The sequence below is a fragment of the Mycteria americana genome, chromosome 7 (assembly GCF_035582795.1).
Source record: "Mycteria americana isolate JAX WOST 10 ecotype Jacksonville Zoo and Gardens chromosome 7, USCA_MyAme_1.0, whole genome shotgun sequence".
NCBI classification, from domain to species: Eukaryota; Metazoa; Chordata; class Aves; order Ciconiiformes; family Ciconiidae; genus Mycteria; species Mycteria americana.
In genome coordinates this window covers 51,183,653-51,204,808 of record NC_134371.1, presented here as the reverse complement: position 1 = coordinate 51,204,808, position 21,156 = coordinate 51,183,653, and the positions used below count along the sequence as shown (strand labels likewise).

The following is a 21,156-nucleotide window of genomic DNA, read 5'->3' as shown; positions in this document are numbered from 1 at the left end:
ACAAAGCTAAGAAAAAAATACAACTAACCTCTTCTGTTTTCTTTCGTATTCTTTATTTCTGCTTCATAGTGTGCTTTTGACATATTGAGTCCTACATGCAGTGGTTTTAAAAAATTTTGCTCAATCTTGGCAAGTGCAGTCCATACACCAGTCTATTCAAACAGAACAGAGAAGGTTACAAATTAGTTTTAATGGAGCACTGCGATGGTAAGTTTTTGAGCATACACTTCCGTACTGGGAGGAAAAAGAAAAAAAGAATTTAGATTCATCCATTTAAGCATGAATAGCATTATGAGGGACATTTAAGCTCCTCTTCCTCTCTCTTACATTTTCAACATTATTTGTTGAAAATTGGAGGATGAGGCGGTCAAGAAAAAAAGGGGGAGGGGGGGGCAATTTTAGTACATAGGCTGATAACTACTGCAATGGAAACGCACATTTTCAACCTGTTCTTGTAAGCAGAGCTGAAAGGATCTTGGTATGCTGGAGGGGGGGTACTAGCCACTTTCTCAGGCTAGAATCTCTACAGTGAGTAAAGAGCAGTTGTAGATTCCTCTAAGATAATTCAGCAGCAAAATGACACAAATATTTAAATTCATGTTCCCGAGTTAACACTGTATTGCAATGCCAAATGAAAGCTCTGATAAATGTCATGGTCCCTAAATATATAAGGGTCTTGTCTATATATCATTCAGTTTAAAAAGCATTGTAGGAATGTTACTGGCTATGCTACTAGGCCATCCTTAGGCACAGTAGCCAAAGTGACACATTAACTTCTCCCCAATTTGGCATGGGTGAAAGAAGGAGTTTACAATAATGGCACTCAGGAAGCAAGAGATACAAGGAAAAGATGCTCAAAAGCAAGGCTGTTCAAGGTTACACAGCACAAGAGGAAAACTCTGCCTTGGTGCCTTATAAGCTTGTAGTTACAAAACTGCTGTAGAAGCAAACAAATATAAAGCAGTCTTTGTGTCTTTAGATATAGGAGCCATTTATATGGCTCCTTTCTTCAGGCAGTATCCTCAAAGGGCAGAGTAAGGACGATAAAAATAAGAATTCTCAATGTTAAATAGTATTATTGATTACAGTGGAAAATTCACCAAATTTTAATGCTAAATGACACAAAGTTAACTGGTCAAATAAGAAAAGCAGTAATTACTTCCACCAGAATGGGGCTAAAAATGAAGCAAAAAACTTTCCAGAAAAATACCAATTTTTAAACTCGATTAATGAAACTGCTTGTTACACAGCAATCAAAACATCTGAACTGACATGAAAGGAAGCATTTTCTTTCTGCCCCACTTGCACTATATGAAGGGAGGCAGGGAGGAAGTCAAGAAGAACTGGCAGGGCTTAAATTTAAGGGAAAACTTCAGGAGAGGTGATGCTATTTTCTCCTCAAACTTCAGGGACATTCTTTATTCCAGGTACTAGACAGCACTGTTAAGCAATGGTGTGCTACTATGTATAAAGTTTTAGTAAGAATAAAAGAGGAATACTCTCTTTTCTTACAAAGCTATGCATTTACATGAAACTGAGTGGACCATAATGAGCACTTAAATAGTAATCACTCCGTAAATCTGAGAAACGGATATAGTCTACCCGTACTAACTAATTACATAACTAGTAAATTAGAAACGCACCAACTGAAAGCTGTTTTTACTATTAATTTTCAATACAGTTTTGGTAATCAGTGCAAGCTATATTATTATTCTTCTACTTAGACAAATAACATCATTAGGCACTCATAAAACTTGTATTCATAGATCTCAAAGTGTTTTAAAAGTAGATCAGGATTTTTTCTGTATTTTAAAAAATAGAAAATGATATGCTGAAGTCTATTACTCCAAATCATAAAGAAAGTCAAGGAACTGGGGGAGAACAACAAAACATTTTAGGATACTTACCTGTTGGTTAGAATATTCATCTGACCACAATATTGCTTATTCAAGTCAGGAAAGGCTTTACTGTACTTAAAAATTGAAAAGCAATTTTTCTTTGAACTGCTACTAATTTAAACAAACATTTTGATGCAAAAATCAAAACATGTAGTACTAAGGAGATCATAGAATAGTTTGCGTTTGAAGGAACCTTTAAAGGTCACCTAGTCCAACCTCCCTGCAATGAGCAGGGACATCTTCAACCAGATCAGGCGATACTTGTTCGCTACATGATATAGCGGATAAAAAGCTACTGAATTGCACAAATTAGAGGAATGGTGGAACACAATGATTTGAAAGAGTCAACAGAAGTTGCATTTACTATTAGAATAAGCAGCCATTTGGTACTGGAATGTAATCAGAAAACTAAACAAATAATTCCATTGGTTCTTCAATGCTGTGGTGACACAATGCAAGTCAGAGCACTTATAAATCAGCTGTTAGAATATGGAATCCATATCTCGACCCAGTTGTGAAATTCAAACAAGTTTTCCCTTGAATATCCAGGAACACATTTCCATCAACTGCAGGTGAACTGACTGTACACAAAGCCAGTAGATCCATCATAATATACTACACTGAAAAGCCATACAGCAGTTTGAATAACAAATACAGTTTGCACTGATCTACCAGTAACAAATGTTGCTGACTGCTTCAGACAGAAGAGAGCTAAAAACAGAGAAGAAAGAGGTGGGGATTACAACTAAAGCTATAAAATCGTGCTTTAAACTGAGGTAGCGTAATATTATATGGGTAAAATACATAAGGACAGTTTCAATTTTTTAAATATACTGCAAAGTTTAAATATGCAGAGTTATTTCTGAAATACCTATATTCAAATATCCACACACAGGAGAAATGAAGGTAAAAAGGTATACCTATAATAAAAACGTAGGTAAACTACAGTGGTGGGCAGTTTAGACTAGCAAGTTACCTTTGTGCGTAAAACATTCTAGGCTGTATCCAGTAAAGCAATGTAGCAGAAAATTGGACAGGTCTGGCCATTCCTTTTATTACTTCAGCAGATGGATTTTACAGACAAGAATTTTTTTTATGCTAATACCTAGAGAAGCTTTTAACGTGTACCTATCATGCAGCTGCACAGTTGCTGTAAATATAGAATACTGTTTTCCCAGCTAAAAAATTGTTTAAATATGATTATTAAATACTTCGAGAAATCTTAATACTACTAACTTCCAGCATATTGCACAACAAGTATTTTGCCTAAAGATGAATAAAATGGATCTCTTGAACTGCAAAGGTTTGTATTATTATTATAAAGAAATCCACTTGGAGGCTTGAGGGATACCACCAAATAAATAAGCAAGAGCTACAAATATTTTTTCTCATGGGAATACTTGATAGAGATGTTATTTTATGGTGACATACTCTAAAATTATGGACATAGACCACAGTTCATCAGGCAGAGTAAGAGGATTAGCTTGTTTACAGTAACAGTTAAGTATGAAGGCAATCAAATTTCATCTCATTGGAATAAAATAACACATCACATATCTCCTAATGTAGTTAATAAAAACATCACTTCTGGATTACTGACCAGTGCAATGAAAAATGTAAAAAACATGTTTTAGAATCAAAGATAACAATGTTCACATGAATCTGGCTCTCAGCCTTTAGCTAATTAATCATTTTCAAATCAGTTAGTACTTACTTGATTATCACTTTCACAATCTTTAATGACTAAGTATCTTAGTAGATTTAGTGATGCCATAATCCTGTGAATTAAAAATACACTATTAGTTAGAACACAGATTTATATTACAGGGATAATAATTTAAATTATCCATTAGCCAGACACCCTAAAAATATCCATTTGTACAAAATGCAACCACTTATCTGTTGAGCAATATAGCTTAGTCTAGAGCACCGGTGTGCAGTAACGTCCACGTTACAACAGTTGACGCTTTGCAAGTAAGATTAAAACTGTCAGCAGATTGGAGAAGGCTGGTGATTGTGAGGGAAAGAGTTCTCGGAAGAGATGGAACCTTATTACAGAATTTGTAATATGGTGGTCCAAAGTTGATATGAAACTAGCGTGACAGTTTTCTTTACTACTGTATTGAATTTTTACTTTCGAGTGCTTTTAAAAATATGCTTTTTGCTTTTGTTTTACCATACTTTTTAGCAGAAACTATTTATTGCTTTTTCCAGATAAACAGTACAACTGCAGATCACACATCTGGGTTTTTAAGTAGTTAACACATCCATCTGCACGCTATCACCCTGCTGACTTACAAGCCCAACCTTTACTCATCATATAGGAAGAGACTTGTCCTATACAGGAGATTTTCAGAGCCATTTCCAACTATTTTTATATTACTTAATGCAAGTGTGTGCTGTTCAGGTGGCTCTGTATTCCCACTCACAAGATACTGGATTCCCAGCAGCAATCTGTGAAACAGCCTCAAAAAGGCTGTGTGCCATAAGTTGTATCTGATAACTGGTATTCTCCTGTGTCACGTAAGACAACACACCACATTTATTTTGTTCCTCCAATTGCTTCTGCAGAAAGCTGACAAACCATACAGTCCTGAAGAAATAATGCTTTACCAATTAGTTCCATAATTTGACATGTGAGGCCTTATATCCTCAAAGGAATGGAGGAGGAATTCCTTTCTTATTGTTAAAATCAATGTAATAGCATTGTGACATTCTTCTATACAGAGTTAGTTGAAAGGACGGTTGAAGTAAGTGATCATTTCCATTTCTAGTTTAAATTACATTGATGCTGTCACCTCATTAATTACGTGACAGCACACCTCCCATTGTAGTAAGGTAGTTTGAAGTCTTTTTAAATTATTAAAAAGGAGAAAAGCCTCTATCTGTGATTACAACTCACCTATCTGAGTTTTGCAGAAGATCTGTCTCAGCACCTTCTGGAAGCAAAAGCACTAAATCTAGAAGGGAGATCAGGTGATGTCCTGTAAACCAAATGTTGTCACATGCCTTCTGAAAAAATGATACAAAAAGTTTAGCTAAGTACAAAATTTAAATCTTAAAGATATCTTAAATAATTTAACAACAATTTTGGGAAAACAGAAAAGAAAAAAAAATCAAACACTGGAAGAAACATTTTCTAATTACTACATGTGATTGAAGTACACAAATTAGTCTTTTCATAACCCTCCCTACTTTGTCTCTTCATGCCAAGCTGTTCTTTTCAGTTTCATCAGAACAGATTCTCTACCTCTTCACCATACTACCAACTATATAGTTAATATTTGTGTACATAAACTTAGCAAATTGTACTAGGCACTCTCTTTTTTTCTACTGAGGTATGGAACAATTAGCTATCTTTACCAGAGACTCTACTGATTTCATAATAGTAGTGTCACAATTTGTTTTTAAAGATGATCAGGTGTTTTCTTTGTGTATTTCTAAACCCACAACTCCTAGCAATGCTTGCAAGTAAAGTACACCTTCACCTCTATGGTTCTTTGATGAAGGAAGGACATTCAGTTACTTTCTTTTGAAAGAGGGAGGGGGGAGAGGACAGAAGGGAGAATCATTTAAGCGTAAGATGGAGAGTATATTCTGATGCCCTCTGCATCACAGACAGACCACTCGCTATTTTCACAAACATTCCCCTAAATTACAACAAATTATGCAGTGAGGAGGGGCAAAACAACAAAAAAAACACCTCTCACTTTCTTAGCGGAAGTTTTTTAAAGCCTTGCAGCTAAGACTCCTGAAAATTCTCTCCTCAGTGAGGATGGCTGAGTCTCCCTGCACCGGTGCTAACTTAAGGGTGTGCCCATCATTCCCAAAGAGCAAGTGAGTACACTTCTCTCTGAAAGTTTCACAGCCTTTTCAAAAGGCTATTTCATGTCAGTACAACAAAGTTGAGAGCATGGAGTTGTTGCAAAGATCCCATGTTGGCAAAGTCCTTATCTCAGGTAAAGGTGGGGAAGGTTGGGGGAAGAGATATCATACACAGGGCAAAAGCTAGACAAGAGAGGAAACCGGGACAAAGCCAGAAACAGATTGGAAGGAAAACTGAGATTAGACAAGGAGACGAGAAGCGTAACTGTCTGTTAAATCAGATCAGATGAGGGACCTGGAAAGATTAAGACTAGCTGGGCACAAAACCTAAGATGAAATAAATGGATAGCAATAGGAAATTGTTATCATTATGTCTATATCAGAATTCTTTGCAACAAACCTAGAATATTCAAATTCATACGATGAAATTTTAAAATTATTTGTCTTTTTGACAGCCACAGAAGAAATGTATTAAGAGAATTCTGAAGCTGCATAGTCAAAAAATTAGTTAGTAAGGAAATTTCAGAATATACTTTTACTTATTCAGTTCTAGTGCAAGCCCCTTTTGGAACAGTTTTCATATTATCATTTTCTTCACCCCTGCTGATTCAATATGATCTAATAAATGACTAATAACTATGATCTAACTAATGACTAATAACATAAATAAACTATGATCTAATAAATAGTAATTCACTGGTTTCTAACATAATTATGCTAGCATAAAATATGCATAAATTTACTAGATTGTCCTATTTGACAAAAGGCAGTATACTTAAGAATCAAATTTGGTTTGAAAAAGGCCCTAAGCAGTTTAAAAAAAAAAAGGGGGGGGGGGGGGAGTTAATCATTTATTTTTAATTAATTTTTCCAACTTTCTGGTTTAAATTATTATAAAATATGAGATTTAAATGGCTTTGATCTAGCCCAACCCTTTCTGATTAATTGAACGTCTGTGAAGCACTCATAATATAATGCTGACTGTCATCATAAAAACCAAGAAAAAAATTAGTAATTCTCTCTGGACGGTGCATTTGAATTATATTCAAGAAATGAGGAACTGTGAGGATACAAGAAAATACTGAGTACTTCCTCTTTAAGAAAGAAGCATGTATTTTCAAGCACAGGAAAGGTAATAATAACTTCTTAGAAAAATACAGTAAGATTGTGCAATTAAAAAATACATTTGTAAAATTATAATGTAAAAATACATATGCAGAAAAAAGCCAAATTAATATTTTTTAATTATATAATTTCCCAATCTTATGTTTCTTTTCAAAGTGGATTTTTTTAAATGCATCACTCAAAGCTTAAGCTGTACACATTTTCTCAAGATAATACTGATAGAATTTTGAGATGGCAACTTTTTTTTTAGTGGTAATAGCCTCACCGTTAACGATAAGTGAATCTGATCTTTTATATTTTTAATAATGTATCCTTCCACACCAGCATGGTTGCTTGTTTTCAGTAAACACCTTCAAACAAACAAACAAACAAAAAAGATATTATCACTTCAAAGCTGCCTATATAGTTAGCTCAAAACTTAGTGAATAAGGCCATAATGTTATCTAAGTGGGAGTTTTACCACATAAAAATAAGATGACTATGTAACCTTTAAACACTAGCTTACATAAGACAGCTGATTTAATGTGAGGCAATTGGAATTCATTATTTATCCCAAAATTAACACAGTAAAATTAATGTGGTTTACCAGATAGGTTTCTGTCAGAAATTATTGTCTCTATGCAGTTGAGCTGCAATAAGGCTGATATTACACAATCTACAGTAATTTGGATGCATACCTGAATAATGTGTATTTTCCCTCTGCATCAAACTTGTCTATGAACAACTGCAAAATATTTAGACTCTTCTTTCTCTAAAGAAAAAAGATATTATCAGATTAATTTTGATTAAATAAATTCAGCACTTAACTGATTCTGTAGGTCCCATTACATACCAGATGCTCTATGGGACAAAGGGTCATAACTTTCACCAAATCCTGCAGTTGAACAAAGAAAACAATTTCTAATTACATACAGATTATTACATTACATCACACTGACTAAAATCTACTCAAGACATTAAAAAAAAAAAACAAACCCACAACCAAAACAAAAACCCCACAGCCCACAAAACCATGCCTATGAGAAGATTCTCATCAGAGAAATTCACATTAGCTTCAGTGGTTGAAATCCCAGGGCTGATACACAAGACTACTGTTCTCATCCTGTTGGGTCCAAATAAGAATGTAGTCAAGCAGCAGATTTGCAAGGAAGAGGCAAAAATGAGCAAGCATCATCTTTCAGCTAAGATCAGTGCCCACCTGCCTCAGTGGCCTGTACATACACTAAGTATATTTTAACTGTCACTGAAACTTCATGCTGTAGCAGGTAGAAAAGACAACTAATTGTGTACAGCAAGACACTGAAGGTTTCAATTTAATGACACAAGCGTACAAAGGTTCAGTAGTACGCCCTCTCAAACACCTTGAAGACAGCTAGATATTATTTATAATCAAACTTTAAAAGACTTCTGTACATTGCTTCTTATTACCTGAGGTACGTTAATAAAATCTCTGAATTCTAAATACTGATGGAGAAGGCTATTATCTTCCATTCTCAACAAACAGCTCTCAAACAGATCCTGCAGGTGCGGAAAAAAAAAAAAAGCTGTCAACATTTTGCACACATATATAAGACATTAATCTATATGCTTAACATTTTATGGCTAAAACGACCTTCACTATATATGCTCATTCACATATCCAAAGTTCCTAGGAGCTACAAATGTAAGTGATAATGGTAATTTAAACATTTATGCATGTGTGTAAAGTTCAATAAATATAAGTGTGTGTAAGACTGAAAAATACCTAATTAAGCCTCAAAATATTTCTGAAACTATTATCTAAACTATCATTTGTACCTTTCTTAGAAAGGAAAACTAAAGTTTTACCATTACTTAAACTGGAAAAAAAAAAAACATTCTAACATTGAAAATTTGATTAAAAGAAAACTTACAAGTCCTTTAGATAACATAGATTCTTCTGTTCTAGGAAAAAAAAAGAAACATCATCAAATTTAAGTTGTTAATTAAAAAGACACTGTTGATATTTCAGAAGAAATACTAGAACAGACATCAAAAAGAACTTGTCCCTCAAAAATTTTCATTCTGTTTTCTAAATATAGTATCTTCATTATTCCTCTTGAAGATTTTTAGAATAAACTGGCTGATGAAAAGTTGAAAATTAGACTCCTCTCTTCATGGTCAAAAAAGACTTTTTTTCCCCTCAATATTTATAAATGTTCAAAAGTAGCATCTCATATCTCACAGGTATCAAGATGCTGACTAACAGAGAAAATGAAACTTTTCCCAGATTATTCCATTTGCATAGTTCTGCAAGCCTAAGAAAAACACAGCAAATCCTAAACTGAAGAGACCAGGAAGCGTTGCTTAAATTTTACCAGGAAATGGTAAGCAGTCATAATGGGAAACTTCCCTTCTACAGCAGTGCTAGAAACTACTTGGTCAACACTGCTGCTTACGGAAGGTGAAATAATCACAATATATAGAAAAGTCTGGTTTCCTTTAGAAAGCCTGACCTTTAATCAGACTGCATATCATATCAGAGTACACTCAAATAAATATTATCACAAGAGTCTTCTCTAGTAGTAAACTAATTGTTACAGAAGTAAATATACACTCTAATTATTCTGCATGTGTTTAAAAAGACCTTAATTTTGCATTTTCAGAATAAAGTTTCTAAAATGATATCACAATACAAGCTGAAAACAATAAATAAATGTTTTAGACAACTTTTTATACTTCTCAGTAAAAGAAGCCACCTTGTTGTGGAACTTGCCATTTTAATTCTCAGGTTTAAAAACCTCCTCTGAACTTATCTGGTATATTTGAAATTTGATTCTATGAATTACTATAGAAGATCATACCCACTATCTAGAACTCCAAATACCATAAAACCTACCTTTTCAGTAGCACTTCAATATGCATCATATTGCATTGCAGAAGGTATGATGGACTAAAAAAGAAAAATTAGATTCACATTAAACTGTACAAACCATATATATTTGCACATAGTTAATATATTTGACAGGATTAGTCTTTTTTGAAAAATTTATAAAAATATCTTTATAAAATTAATAATTTTGAAATAGACACAAAATAGTAAGTCAAATTGCTGTTAATAACTTTTCTGTGGAAACTGTCTATAAATATGCCATTGAAAATTTGATACATGTTAATTTTCAGCACATGACTAATCCTACCAGTTTCCTTAAAAGGACAGCTCATCTAAAAGTAAACTGTAATAATCTGCAGGACTGGAGCATGTTCTTATGTATATAAGGGAGTACATAACCACAACAAAGCTACATAAAATATAAATGCATAAAGGTTGACGTAAAACAAATACTAGTGAAATACACAGTTTTCATTCATAACTATTCACAAATAAAAAGTTTTCTTCTGCTCAGAAAGAATCTTCAAAGTACAAAGTTACAATGATGAAGAATAGTTCTTACCTGAATACCAATGGAAAGCAATCAATACCAAAATGCTGAACAAACATCAGATATGACAGACATGCCACAGACTCTGCAGAATTCTTTTGCTCTATGTCCGCAAACTCCTGATTCTCCCAGTGCAGACTTTTGCCTTTACGATGTAAAAATACTAATGGTATCAATTCTCTTATATCCCACAAAATGTCCTAAAAAAGAGAGATAGATTGCCTATAGTTGCCTTTAAAAGACTGTATAGCAATTAAGTTTCACAGCTTTAACTGTATTTATAGTAAATTCTCTTACACAGCATATGTATAAATTAATATAAATATTTTGTGAGTATTTATGATATATACACCTACATGAAAAAGACCCTGCAGGAAAAATAACTACTGTTAGAAGAATGTTACTGAGACAGCAAAGTCAAGCACTCAAAAGTTAACAAAAGACAAAATAAAAGTCACTCTGCAAAACTCTATTTTGGCTCCCTTATCCACAATGCTATTAATAATGATAGCTTCATGATCACATGATGCCACAGGACCCCTGTGTTTTTCAGATCACAGAATACTCAGTATTTTGTTTTCTGCTCACTAATAAATATGCAACACAATGTTTATCTGCTAAAGGCAAGCCCTGCTTTGAAGTTAGAATCACTCTGTATGGCCTTTCTTTCCAGTGACACACAACACAATGACACCTGAACACTTCACAAGTACTAGTGTGGTTCCCCCCCCCCATTCATGTGGATTAGGAGGTAGCGTAACTCCCATTGTACATATTATGAAGAAACAGCGAGACCAAGGTTAACTCACTATTCCAGTGCTGTCCAAACTGAACATCTGGGATCTCACATTTTTGAAAATTAGGATTACGCAAGATGTCATATAGTCAAAGCATGACTTTACTGACCTTAGCTGCAGCTCTCACTACCCAATTCCACAAAAAACAGAAGTGAATTTCTTGAGAAAATTAAGAAAAGGTAATTCATAATTAGCATAAAAAAACATGGTTTCAGACTGTGCCCAACAGGAGAGGCAGGATAAAAAGCCAGTTTATCACAGCACCCTTCAACTATCTTAACCATGAGACCACCTTCTGGTAATCCCTGCGTCCTTCACTGCACACCCTGAAAGGTCCTGCAATAAGTGAAGTAAAGGTCTCAGAGACAAGGTTCTCTTTCATTGCACAACCCTGATTGATCCACACAGCAATTCCATCCTATGCTGAGACATGCTGTGGAAAAAAAATGGATGTGATCACGACAGAAAACCTAATTATGATTGAAAAGCAACCAAAAGTCTTGCTAACTGCTTAGTGTGCTTCACTTTACAATCTTAACATTTGGATATAGAATTTTGTGTGCAAAAATGCTTAGATTTTTAAACACAAACTGGAGAAGAAACAGAGTTGCATCACATAGCAACTTCCAGACTTTCAAGTGCATGCACATTTGCACGCACTTATATATAGTATATTTATGTGTGCTTTCCTCATCCCAGCTGGCTCCAAGTCTTCCTTTTGAAACTCATGAAGTCTTAGCATGCCATTTTCTCCCCCCAAATGACACCCTGACCCAGTCTCTCAGCTCTTCTAGGACTAATTCCTCCACTGTATCATATAGAAAGCTGTCTGTCTTCTAACTCCCTAGTTCATAGTTCACAGCCATTTCAGCCATCTTCCTCCAATAGCTGGATTTCCTCTGTCCCTCAGCCAGCTTCACCTCCACTCTACCTTCTCTGTAACTTCCATTTCCCTCTAGCTCCAGGCATTCTTTGACTTTTGTCTTTCTGTATTCAACTTGTGAATTTTCCTCCTCTAATCAAGGATAACAAGGTAGAACAAAGACCAATGCTCAAACTTAACTCTACTCTTTAATACAGTCAACAATAACATGAGAAACAAGTATATCCATACTTAACAAAACAACTTACAGAAAAGAATTCTAATGGGCAGTTATCAAAACCAGAATTGTATTTTTGTTAACAGTAAATATTAATAACTAGTTAATAGTCATTTAGTGCTCTGTTCTCCTATATGTCTAAAAAGGTCAGCTTGTTTTATAAGAGTGGAAGACATTAGCTGCAATCTTGATACAAATGAGCTGTTACTGTCTATTCAGTGTTACCAACTAGCGGCCCACTGGCTATCCTGAGGGAAAACTCCATTTAGTCCTGGGAATATTTTCTACCCTTATATTTCATTATAAGATATACCACGCTGCTTCTGAATAAGCTGTTATAAAATAATCCAGCACCTGGCTGTCAAGAAGGTTCCTTCATTTCATCAGCCCAACACAAATCATTGTATAACCATGCACTTGAAAATTACAGACAACTGATATTTTACAGATATTTTAAACTTGGTGTACTGGGTCTGGCTGGCATGGAGTTGATTTTCTTCATGGCAGCCCATATGGTGCTGTGTTTTAGATTTGTGACCAAAACAATGTTGATAACAAACCAGTATTTCAGCTATTGCTGATCGGTTTCAGCTATTGCTGATCAGCGTTTGTACAGTGTCAAGGCCTTCTCCGTTTCTCACTCTGCCCCCTCAGTAAGCAGGGAAGCTGGGAGGGGATGCAGCTGGGACAGCTGACCCAAACTGATCAAAAAGATATTCCGTACCATATAACATCACGCTCAGCAACACATTGCTGGGGGGGGAGGCAGTATTTTTCAGATTAACTGTTGTTCAGAGACTGGCTGTGCATCAGTCTGCTGGTAGGAGGTGGCGAGTGACTGCCATTACATCCCTTGGTTTTTTTTTTTCCTTCACTTATTAAATGGTCTTTTTCTCAACCCAAAAGTTTCTCTTGCTTTTGCCCTTGAGATTCTTTTCCCCGTTCCACTGGGGGGGGGGGGGGGGGGGGGGCACTAAGTGAGTGACTGGGTGCGGGCTTCACTGCCAGCTGGCGCCAAGCCACTACATTTGGATATGTGCAAGAGAGGAAATATTCTTTACCACATTCAAAACATGAACAAAGCACAGCTCTACTTGCTGTAACTTTATGAATCACTCTTAGTCCTATTTCTGAAAACATACACGTATTGTGTGTTCCAACATATGCATGGACTGTACCTGACTATCTCCTTATAAGGCTTGGTTTTGCTGCAAATTTAAATAAAATTATCTATACCCACAATAATCTTGCTCTAATAAAACACAGCTGCTATGTAAAACATTCAAAACCAGAGTAACTGCATTGGTAGCATGGAGTGGACATGTTCCCACTGAATTTCCAGTTATAGCATCAGCAGCAGTCAAGCATCAATTTATATTTTTAATAGTCAGCTGGCACTGCACTAGGCACACTGGAGATTTCTCTCTGTGCAACACTTGGATTAAAGGCAACATTTAGATTTGGCCCTGACATAATACTGCAGCAAAGACGATCCTTGAGATATTCTAATAAATTCATACATCACCAAGAAAAAGAAGCAGTTACAGCAAAGTAGCAGCTGCTGATTCAGAGAGCAGTCCAAACTGGTTTATAAGGAGCAAAATTGTGTCTGCAAGATTTGTAACTTCCAGAGATGGAACCTGGAACTGTTCTAGACCTTTATCTACCTGCACTATCTTACAAGGCCCAGCAAGTCATCCCACTAACCAATAAAGGAAGCAAAATGAGCTCTAGAACGAATTATAGGTAATTCTGAACTAGACCACTGGTTTTGCAAACACTGTAGTTAATTTTGACTGCACTTACTATTATTTCATTTGCAAAATGCCGAAAGGGATGTTCTTCAATGCCTTCAAGTTGCTCAAGCTGAGCTGTCAATAATGGGTATTTCAGGCTTTTCATACAGCTGAAATAAAGAGGGGTGAAACTAAATCACCAACAGGGTCACAAATACAGACTACAACAGTGTCACTGATGACCAAGAATAAAGTCTATACTCATAGTAGCTGCTGCTATTCCCAATATTCCAAGGAGAATAAAAAAAAAAAAAAAAAAAGAACATCTCCTGTAGATGCATTCCTTAGACTTCACCTCCAGAATATGATTATCCTCACTGTTGTAAATTTGAGGAGAAGCAGAAGAATACCAAAACAGCTTCACAGCATAGAGACTAGTTATTTCTTTACCATTTCCCTGTACTAAAAAAAAAATAAAAATAAAAAATTATTTTCACCTTTCTTCTCTCACTTCATAAATATGTAAGGCATATTCAGGGTTTTTCTTTTTCAAAATACCACATTAGTTAATATAAGTTGGCAGCATTATAAAACACTAATAAGATTATTTATTTACTGCCTATGTTACAAATGCCTACTGTTCATTTTGTTAAGTTATAGGAATATATTACACTAACATAAAACACTCACAATTTTAATAATTCTTCTTTCAGCTCCATGTCATTGTATTCTGACGACTTTTCCATGTTTTTAACAACTTCATTCACAAAAGGCTTAGCAAAGTCCACCACTGCATTACAACATTGACAGAGACCAAGTTTATCTTCTTGTATTTGTTGTTTTGTATAAGGTACAGGTAAGGGAGTAAGCTGATTCATAATCATGGCCAAAGATAAACCCACTGAGTAGGCCTTCTTGTTCTGAAGTTTCAAAAGCACTGGGGGAAAGGGGAAAAAAAGGGGGGGGGGGGGGGGGAGAGAGAGAGAACATTTTGAGACATTAAGTTATTACTTACTTAGTAGAGGAAAACGTAAAGAAAAACAATGTGACTACATAAGAAAGCCTTTCATTTCAGGGAAGGAGAGGGACTGATACCTGAAATCACATGAGCAAATCCAGCGAGACTAAACATCATCGGCTGTAGTTAAGATGACCATATATTTGAGAATGACAAATATTAAAGCAGTCATGCATTTCAACACATTCTTCCTTTCTCTGTAGCACTGTGATGAGGACCGAAACAAAATCTGCCTTTCTAGAACTAGTCTAAGTGAAATAATATTCATTTATCTGATCTGGAAAACTGATTTATTCTTGCTTTATCGCTTGACTCCTTCTGTGCTTGGCAAAACCAGAGGCAATGGCCCAACCTTTCTGCTGAGATCTGACTCCACCTGAAGCAGCTCAGAACTGTTCTATGCTCCATGGCAGAACCCGCAGAGGGGCTCCCAGACTGAGGAAGTAGCACAAGTGGCTCTCCACTTAAACTGCACTCAGTGCAGGCTGACTGCAAATTGGCGATCCAAAAAGCCACATACTTCTAATTACCAAAATGCTTCTCTTGTTAAATTCGAACATAATTCAATAACACATCTCCGACACTGCTACAATCAGACTTAAACTTGATACAAGACACTTGATTTCGTCTCACGTATCAAAACAGAAACTACTACTTGTTACCTACTTCGGGGGTGTCCAAAATCAACATTTTTAGTTTTTATATGTAAGCCAGAAGAATGCTTCTCCCTGCCAATCAAATATTTCAACCTGCTTCAATCTGGAATAAAAGTTTTATACTATGAAAATATGGAATTGTAGGTTTTAAAAGTTAAATAATGACGAATTTCACAAATCCATGTAATTCTCTACTTCTGTAACAACAGTATGAATGGTTTACACCTCTAAATATAACTGTCACAGGACCACATTCTTGTAAAAATAGCTGAATATTGCTTTTTCAACTGATGCTATTAATCCCACCTAAAAATCTTTTTCTGACAGGCCAATATAAGCATGAAAATTATACCTTGTGTTATTTTGCAGAATATAATAGACTGTAAAGCCTGTCAGGACAGACATATTCTGAAACTATTCCAGCAAAGGCTACTAATTTGATAAATAAATGAGAAAATAATTTAATTCAGAAATCACATGAGAAAGTGCATCTTACCTATCTGCAAAGGCTGAAGCAATAACATGACAGTTTGGCACACTTGCTCTCCAGAGGTCTGCTCAATCTGCTCAAGTAAACCCAAAAAAAGTTCCTTCGGATTGCATAGCTGCAGGAGAGAACAATGCCTATTTTTTGATCACCATGGTCATAAGCTAAAAAATTCACCACAATCAAACTTCAATACAGAATTTCCTGAATGTCATGAAAGCAGATCTGAACATCCAAGATAATCTTTAAGAAAGCAAATATGAAGCAATAAGTACTTCCCTACAATTAACATCTTCTGTAGAGTGTATATGTGTGTACACTTTCATATAAGCTGAAAACATATAACAACAGATAATGACACTAAACTTGATTTCTATGGTCCATAAAAACCTCAGAGTACCTTAGCAAAGTAATCCTTCGGAGTAGAGAGAAAAGAAAAACTTTAGTGTGAATCTAACTCAAGCTATAGAGTTTGCAAGTTTTTTTTTAAGTACATGAATGAAAGGGAACAAGTTTTCTAGAGATTAAAACTTTTTTCCCCTACTACTCCATCAGAATCATCAGGTACTTACTGTCATACTGTATCTCCAGTAGACAAGTGGCAGTATTGCTGTGGCTGCTCGGACTGCAGCAGCTGTCTATCAAAAATTTTGAGTTTTATATGCCTTTTTCTTCTGGGTAACGCTATGTCTCTTTGTTTTGCCCAGTTACTAATTTCACAAGATTTGTAAGAGGTTAATTATCTCTGAGAACACTAAGCCTGTGTCTACTTCAGATGAAGCTGGCCTACAAGTTTAAAAGTTACAGGAAATGGACAGAAGAACCCAGAAGTATTTATGCCTTGTTTTCTTTGGAAATCAGAGGGAAAATTAGGACCTCTCCCTTCCCTACAATTATTGTGTTATAACCATATATTTCAAAAACATACCTGTGCCAACTGATCTAGTATCTTCAGGCAGTGTTCTCGCTTATCATCTTCCTGTTTATACATGAAAATACATCTAACAAGAGGAGAGATGAGATTCCAACCCATATTCTTGATGATAACCTACAAACCAGATTTTCAGAGAATAAACCAAAACTGGACATCATATACACAATCTTTCTGAGTTTAGATGAAGGCCAAAAAAGACAACAGGTCAATATCCTGGTTGTAACCAACACCATAATAATGTCATTGAAAATTTAACATCTATTACCGTAAAGTTCTGTACTTGACATACATTGTATTCTCTCCCCATACCTATAAACACAGCTATAGATTTTGTATAGTTTTCTTCAATGTATTAATTCTAACATGTCAATATATATTTCTAAGAATTTATATGACAATACATACAAAACAAGACTGAGTAGAGGAGTGCTGCTGAAAGAAAGAATGCTTAGACAAACTATGTTTAACCTGAGGGGATCAAGATCTTCTGTTGTTACTCCAAACTCACAAAATTCAAAACCAGACTGTGACCCCCCATGTAACGTTGCCAAAACATTCCATCCTTCACTTTCTTTCTGAACTTCCTATTTATCTGGGTACAATTTAGTATATTCTCCCAGCTCCCCAAAGTGCCTACAGACATTAGCATCTCTTACATTAGGCTCTTATAGTTTTGGCCAATACTATTATATCTATCTGTGGTGGGTTGACCCCACACAGCAACTAAGCACCCACCAGCTCTCCTCCCCCAGTGGGTGGGGGAGAGAATCAGAAGAGCAAAACAGATAATAACTCATGGGTCGAGATAAGGACAATTTAATTAGTGAAGGACAAAAGGGGACGGGGAATGATGCAAACCAACTCCCACCAGCAGACCAACGCCCAGTCAGTCTCCAAGCAACAGCTACTTTGGAATGGGTCCGCATCCCCGTGTGTTTTTATTGCTGACCATGATGTTATATGGTATGGAATATCTCTTTCATCAGTTTGGGTCAGCTGTCCCAGCTGTGTCCCCTCCCAACTTCCCTGCTTACTGAGGGGGCAGAGTGAGAAACGGAGAAGGCCTTGACACTGTACAAACACTGATCAGCAATAGCTGAAACACTGGTCTGTTATCAACACTCTTTTGCTTACAAATCTAAAACACAGCACCATACACGCTGCCATGAAGAAAATCAACTCCATGCCAGCCAAACCCAGTACACCATCTGAAATCCTGTCCTGCAAAAGAGGGTCACTGTCACTTTCTCTTAATTATGCTTTTGTCCTCTCTTTTCTCTTTGCTTCACTCACAGAAAAACAGTTATTAATGGTAAGAGTATCATGACCTGGTTTCTGTGAGCTACCTGAAGTTACACAAGAATGTGCATTTAACACAGAGCAACTTGTTAACTATTCACATGTACAGCCTTGCTCCACAGTGAAAGTAGCCTTCCCTTTTCAATAAGCAGTTTTAACTATTTAACTGTGTGTTAGTGCACAACTACTGTATAGTGCAAGCTTAAACTCACCTTATTTTTCTCATTTTGAATTACTTCTAATAACTGAGCTGCATACCCATCTTCTAAACATTTCTGACCTGCTACCTGAAACAGATTAAAATCTTCTCCTTTGAAATCAGTTTCTTCCAGAATTTGCTAGAAAGAAAATACGCATGTTTAACTCCATACTTATAAAAGGCAAATAAAAAAAAAAGAAAACCCAAGCTTTCATTTCAAAATTAAATGTAGTGTCATTATAACTTTTCTTATATTAAAAAAGCCACCAAGAGCTACTACAGAAGACAAAGCAGTATTTCAGTAGCACTTTCTAAGTCTAGACCACAGCACTTGTTTGGAAGATGTGTTTTCTACAACAACCTGCTAGGGTTTTGTTACTTCAGACAGGTACTGTTGAGTACAAGAACACTTCTTTCTCCAAGAAGCAGAAGTTATCAAGCATCTTGGGATAAGCACCACAGAAAAGTCAATGAAACATGGAGGCTGAACTCAGCTGCCCAATGAGGAGTTCTGCTAACAACTGTCTTGTGTTTTGGGGTAATTTTGATTTTAATTATAATATACGAAGAGAAATGCCATTGCTTACACTTGTTACTTTTATGGAAAGAAAACTACTTACGCATCTTTGTATTATGGCTTGAAGTTCATCAACTGCCATTATAGTTTGACTTTGTTCTTCTGGCATTGAAAACTATTATAAATTAAAGAGTGCAGTATTAAAATACATGAAGTAAAAACAGAGACTGAAAAATAATCACATTATCAAAACAAATGCCAATAGAAGAATGAGAACAACCTAAACAGACAGGTATTATGAAGACCACATGATAAAAAAAACCAGGAAAAATGCATTTTTAAAAAGCATACACTATATTATTCTACTCCCCATATTTGCAGGAGACGGTATTACAGACGGGAAACAACGTGCATTCTATGTATAGGGAAGCAATACTTCAAGTAGCAATATTTCAGGGTCATTTTAAGAAGTTAGGAGGCCTCAGCTACTACTTGGGCACATACATTTAAAACTGCAGCTAACACAGAGCAAGTCTGGGCTCACTGTGTACCAAGCGCAGATGCCCATGATACACGACATTTTCTGTGGCTATTCTCACCAGAGGAGCTCCAGCTCAGCTGTGACTGGAACACTCTAACCTGACGCCTGGGATGTGCACAGCTGATCCAACCACCGTGCCAGTTTATATCAACAGTCCAATCAAGATTACATACGTAGTATCATTTCTTTCTTTCTAGTGTCTAGGCTGGGCTAGTTCAGTGGCCTTTTACCTCTAGATACTATAATTTTAAAATTTCTTGCTAAAAACTATTAAGTTAAACATTTGAGTAATGTTAAGTACATACAAAGTTTTATGTAGTTAGGACCATGAATTACAAATAAAATCAAGCTTGGTTATCCATGTAATATATCATGGCAGCAGTCATAATATTTATAGTTTTAAGTAATTCTATGTGCCTAAACCTGGTTATATGATCACTATTACCTCTGCACCTGGATAATTAGCTAACTATTCATCAAAACACCCAAGTTCCATATTTATACAGACATCTCAATGTAACATCCTCAATCTTTCTTCTTTATGTTTGACCTCTGCTACATCACACAACATCTAGATAACTAAGCTACCTGGATGTTTACAAAAAACAGGCAACTCACAAAAGCTTAAAAAGCATCTGTATGTGAATTTTATTATTCAGAGAATAAAAAACTCACTTTCTATTCTCAATGGCCTACTTTAACATTTTTACATCACTACAATCTAGCAATGTATCTAGCCTGTCATTTTAATTTAGTCATTATCACATAACTTTATTACCACACGTTGTACTATTTGAGCTCTTAATTTTACAGGATGTTACTAATCCTCCCAAAACAATTTAAATATACTTTTGAGCGCTGATATTCTTGCATTTTCAACCCTCAGTAACTTTACAATGTACTTACAGCCTTGAAACATGCCGTGAGCACCCACCGTGTTGTTCCAGGGATTTACCAGCTGAGCTCACAGACGGTCTCAGGCCTTAATACTTAATCCAGTTTCTAATTAAATCTTTTCAGAGGTTTCAGCGGCAAGTGGACAGCATCTGAATCGTGTGAAAGCTTCTACTGTTAATACTCACCAAACTCCCTCCTCTGTAATAAACATATCTCCTCAGCCCCTTCCCTAGGCGGGGTACCACATGCAGGCCAGTACAAACAGGCTGCCAACGTAAGCCTTTAACACACGGCTGAATTAAGAAGTCACAAGGCCACCCCCCACACCTCAGTGGGCTGCCGGTGGAGCCGCACTGCGCTGCGCTCCGCACTGCACTGCGCTGCGCTGCGCTCCGCTCTGCAGCCCCTCAGCCCCGATCGGCCGTACCCCTCCGCGCCCGCCGCTCCACAGGACCGCGCCACCGCCTCTCTCCGCTCCCGGCCCGGACCACGCCGCGACGGCGGCTCCGCCTCCCGGGTGAGAGGTCAGAGGGAGGGAGCGGACAGGCACGATGATGGCGGCCGGGAAGCCGCAGGGCGGCGCGAAGGGGAAACCCAGCCGGCGGCGCGCAGGTAGGCTCCAGTCTCCGCGCGCCGCTCCCCCCGTCCGGCGCTTTGGGCTTTCCCTGTGCTCTCTGGTCGGCACAGCGGATTCGCCCAACTCAACTGTGCCGGGGGGAGCGGCGC

General features: G+C 36.6%; 2 protein-coding genes across 8 annotated transcripts in view; one reads left to right on the top strand and one right to left on the bottom strand.

The window, feature by feature from the left end:
* Window positions 1–21,156, bottom strand: part of GLMN (glomulin, FKBP associated protein) — a 24,030-nt gene extending 2,874 nt beyond the window's left edge. The window contains exons 1-17 of one of the 5 annotated variants that reach the window (XM_075508378.1): window positions 21,137–21,156; window positions 19,096–19,167; window positions 18,489–18,614; window positions 16,972–17,091; window positions 16,053–16,161; window positions 14,573–14,819; window positions 13,953–14,052; window positions 10,262–10,449; window positions 9,706–9,759; window positions 8,741–8,771; window positions 8,277–8,366; window positions 7,681–7,722; window positions 7,526–7,599; window positions 7,114–7,198; window positions 4,801–4,910; window positions 3,613–3,676; window positions 29–152 (exon numbers count right to left, since the gene is read on the bottom strand). In XM_075508378.1, coding sequence (XP_075364493.1) covers window positions 29–152; window positions 3,613–3,676; window positions 4,801–4,910; window positions 7,114–7,198; window positions 7,526–7,599; window positions 7,681–7,722; window positions 8,277–8,366; window positions 8,741–8,771; window positions 9,706–9,759; window positions 10,262–10,449; window positions 13,953–14,052; window positions 14,573–14,819; window positions 16,053–16,161; window positions 16,972–17,091; window positions 18,489–18,614; window positions 19,096–19,161 — 1,630 coding nt within the window. In that variant the 5' untranslated portion in view covers window positions 19,162–19,167; window positions 21,137–21,156. The other 4 variants (XM_075508376.1, XM_075508377.1, XM_075508379.1 and 1 more) reach the window with 4 other exon arrangements.
* RPAP2 (RNA polymerase II associated protein 2) overlaps window positions 20,963–21,156 on the top strand; it is a 46,011-nt gene continuing 45,817 nt past the window's right edge. For all 3 annotated transcript variants that reach the window (XM_075508373.1, XM_075508372.1, XM_075508374.1), the window contains exon 1: window positions 20,963–21,042. In XM_075508373.1, the coding sequence (XP_075364488.1) occupies window positions 20,982–21,042 (61 nt within the window). In that variant the 5' untranslated portion in view covers window positions 20,963–20,981. The remainder of the gene's footprint in view (window positions 21,043–21,156) is intronic.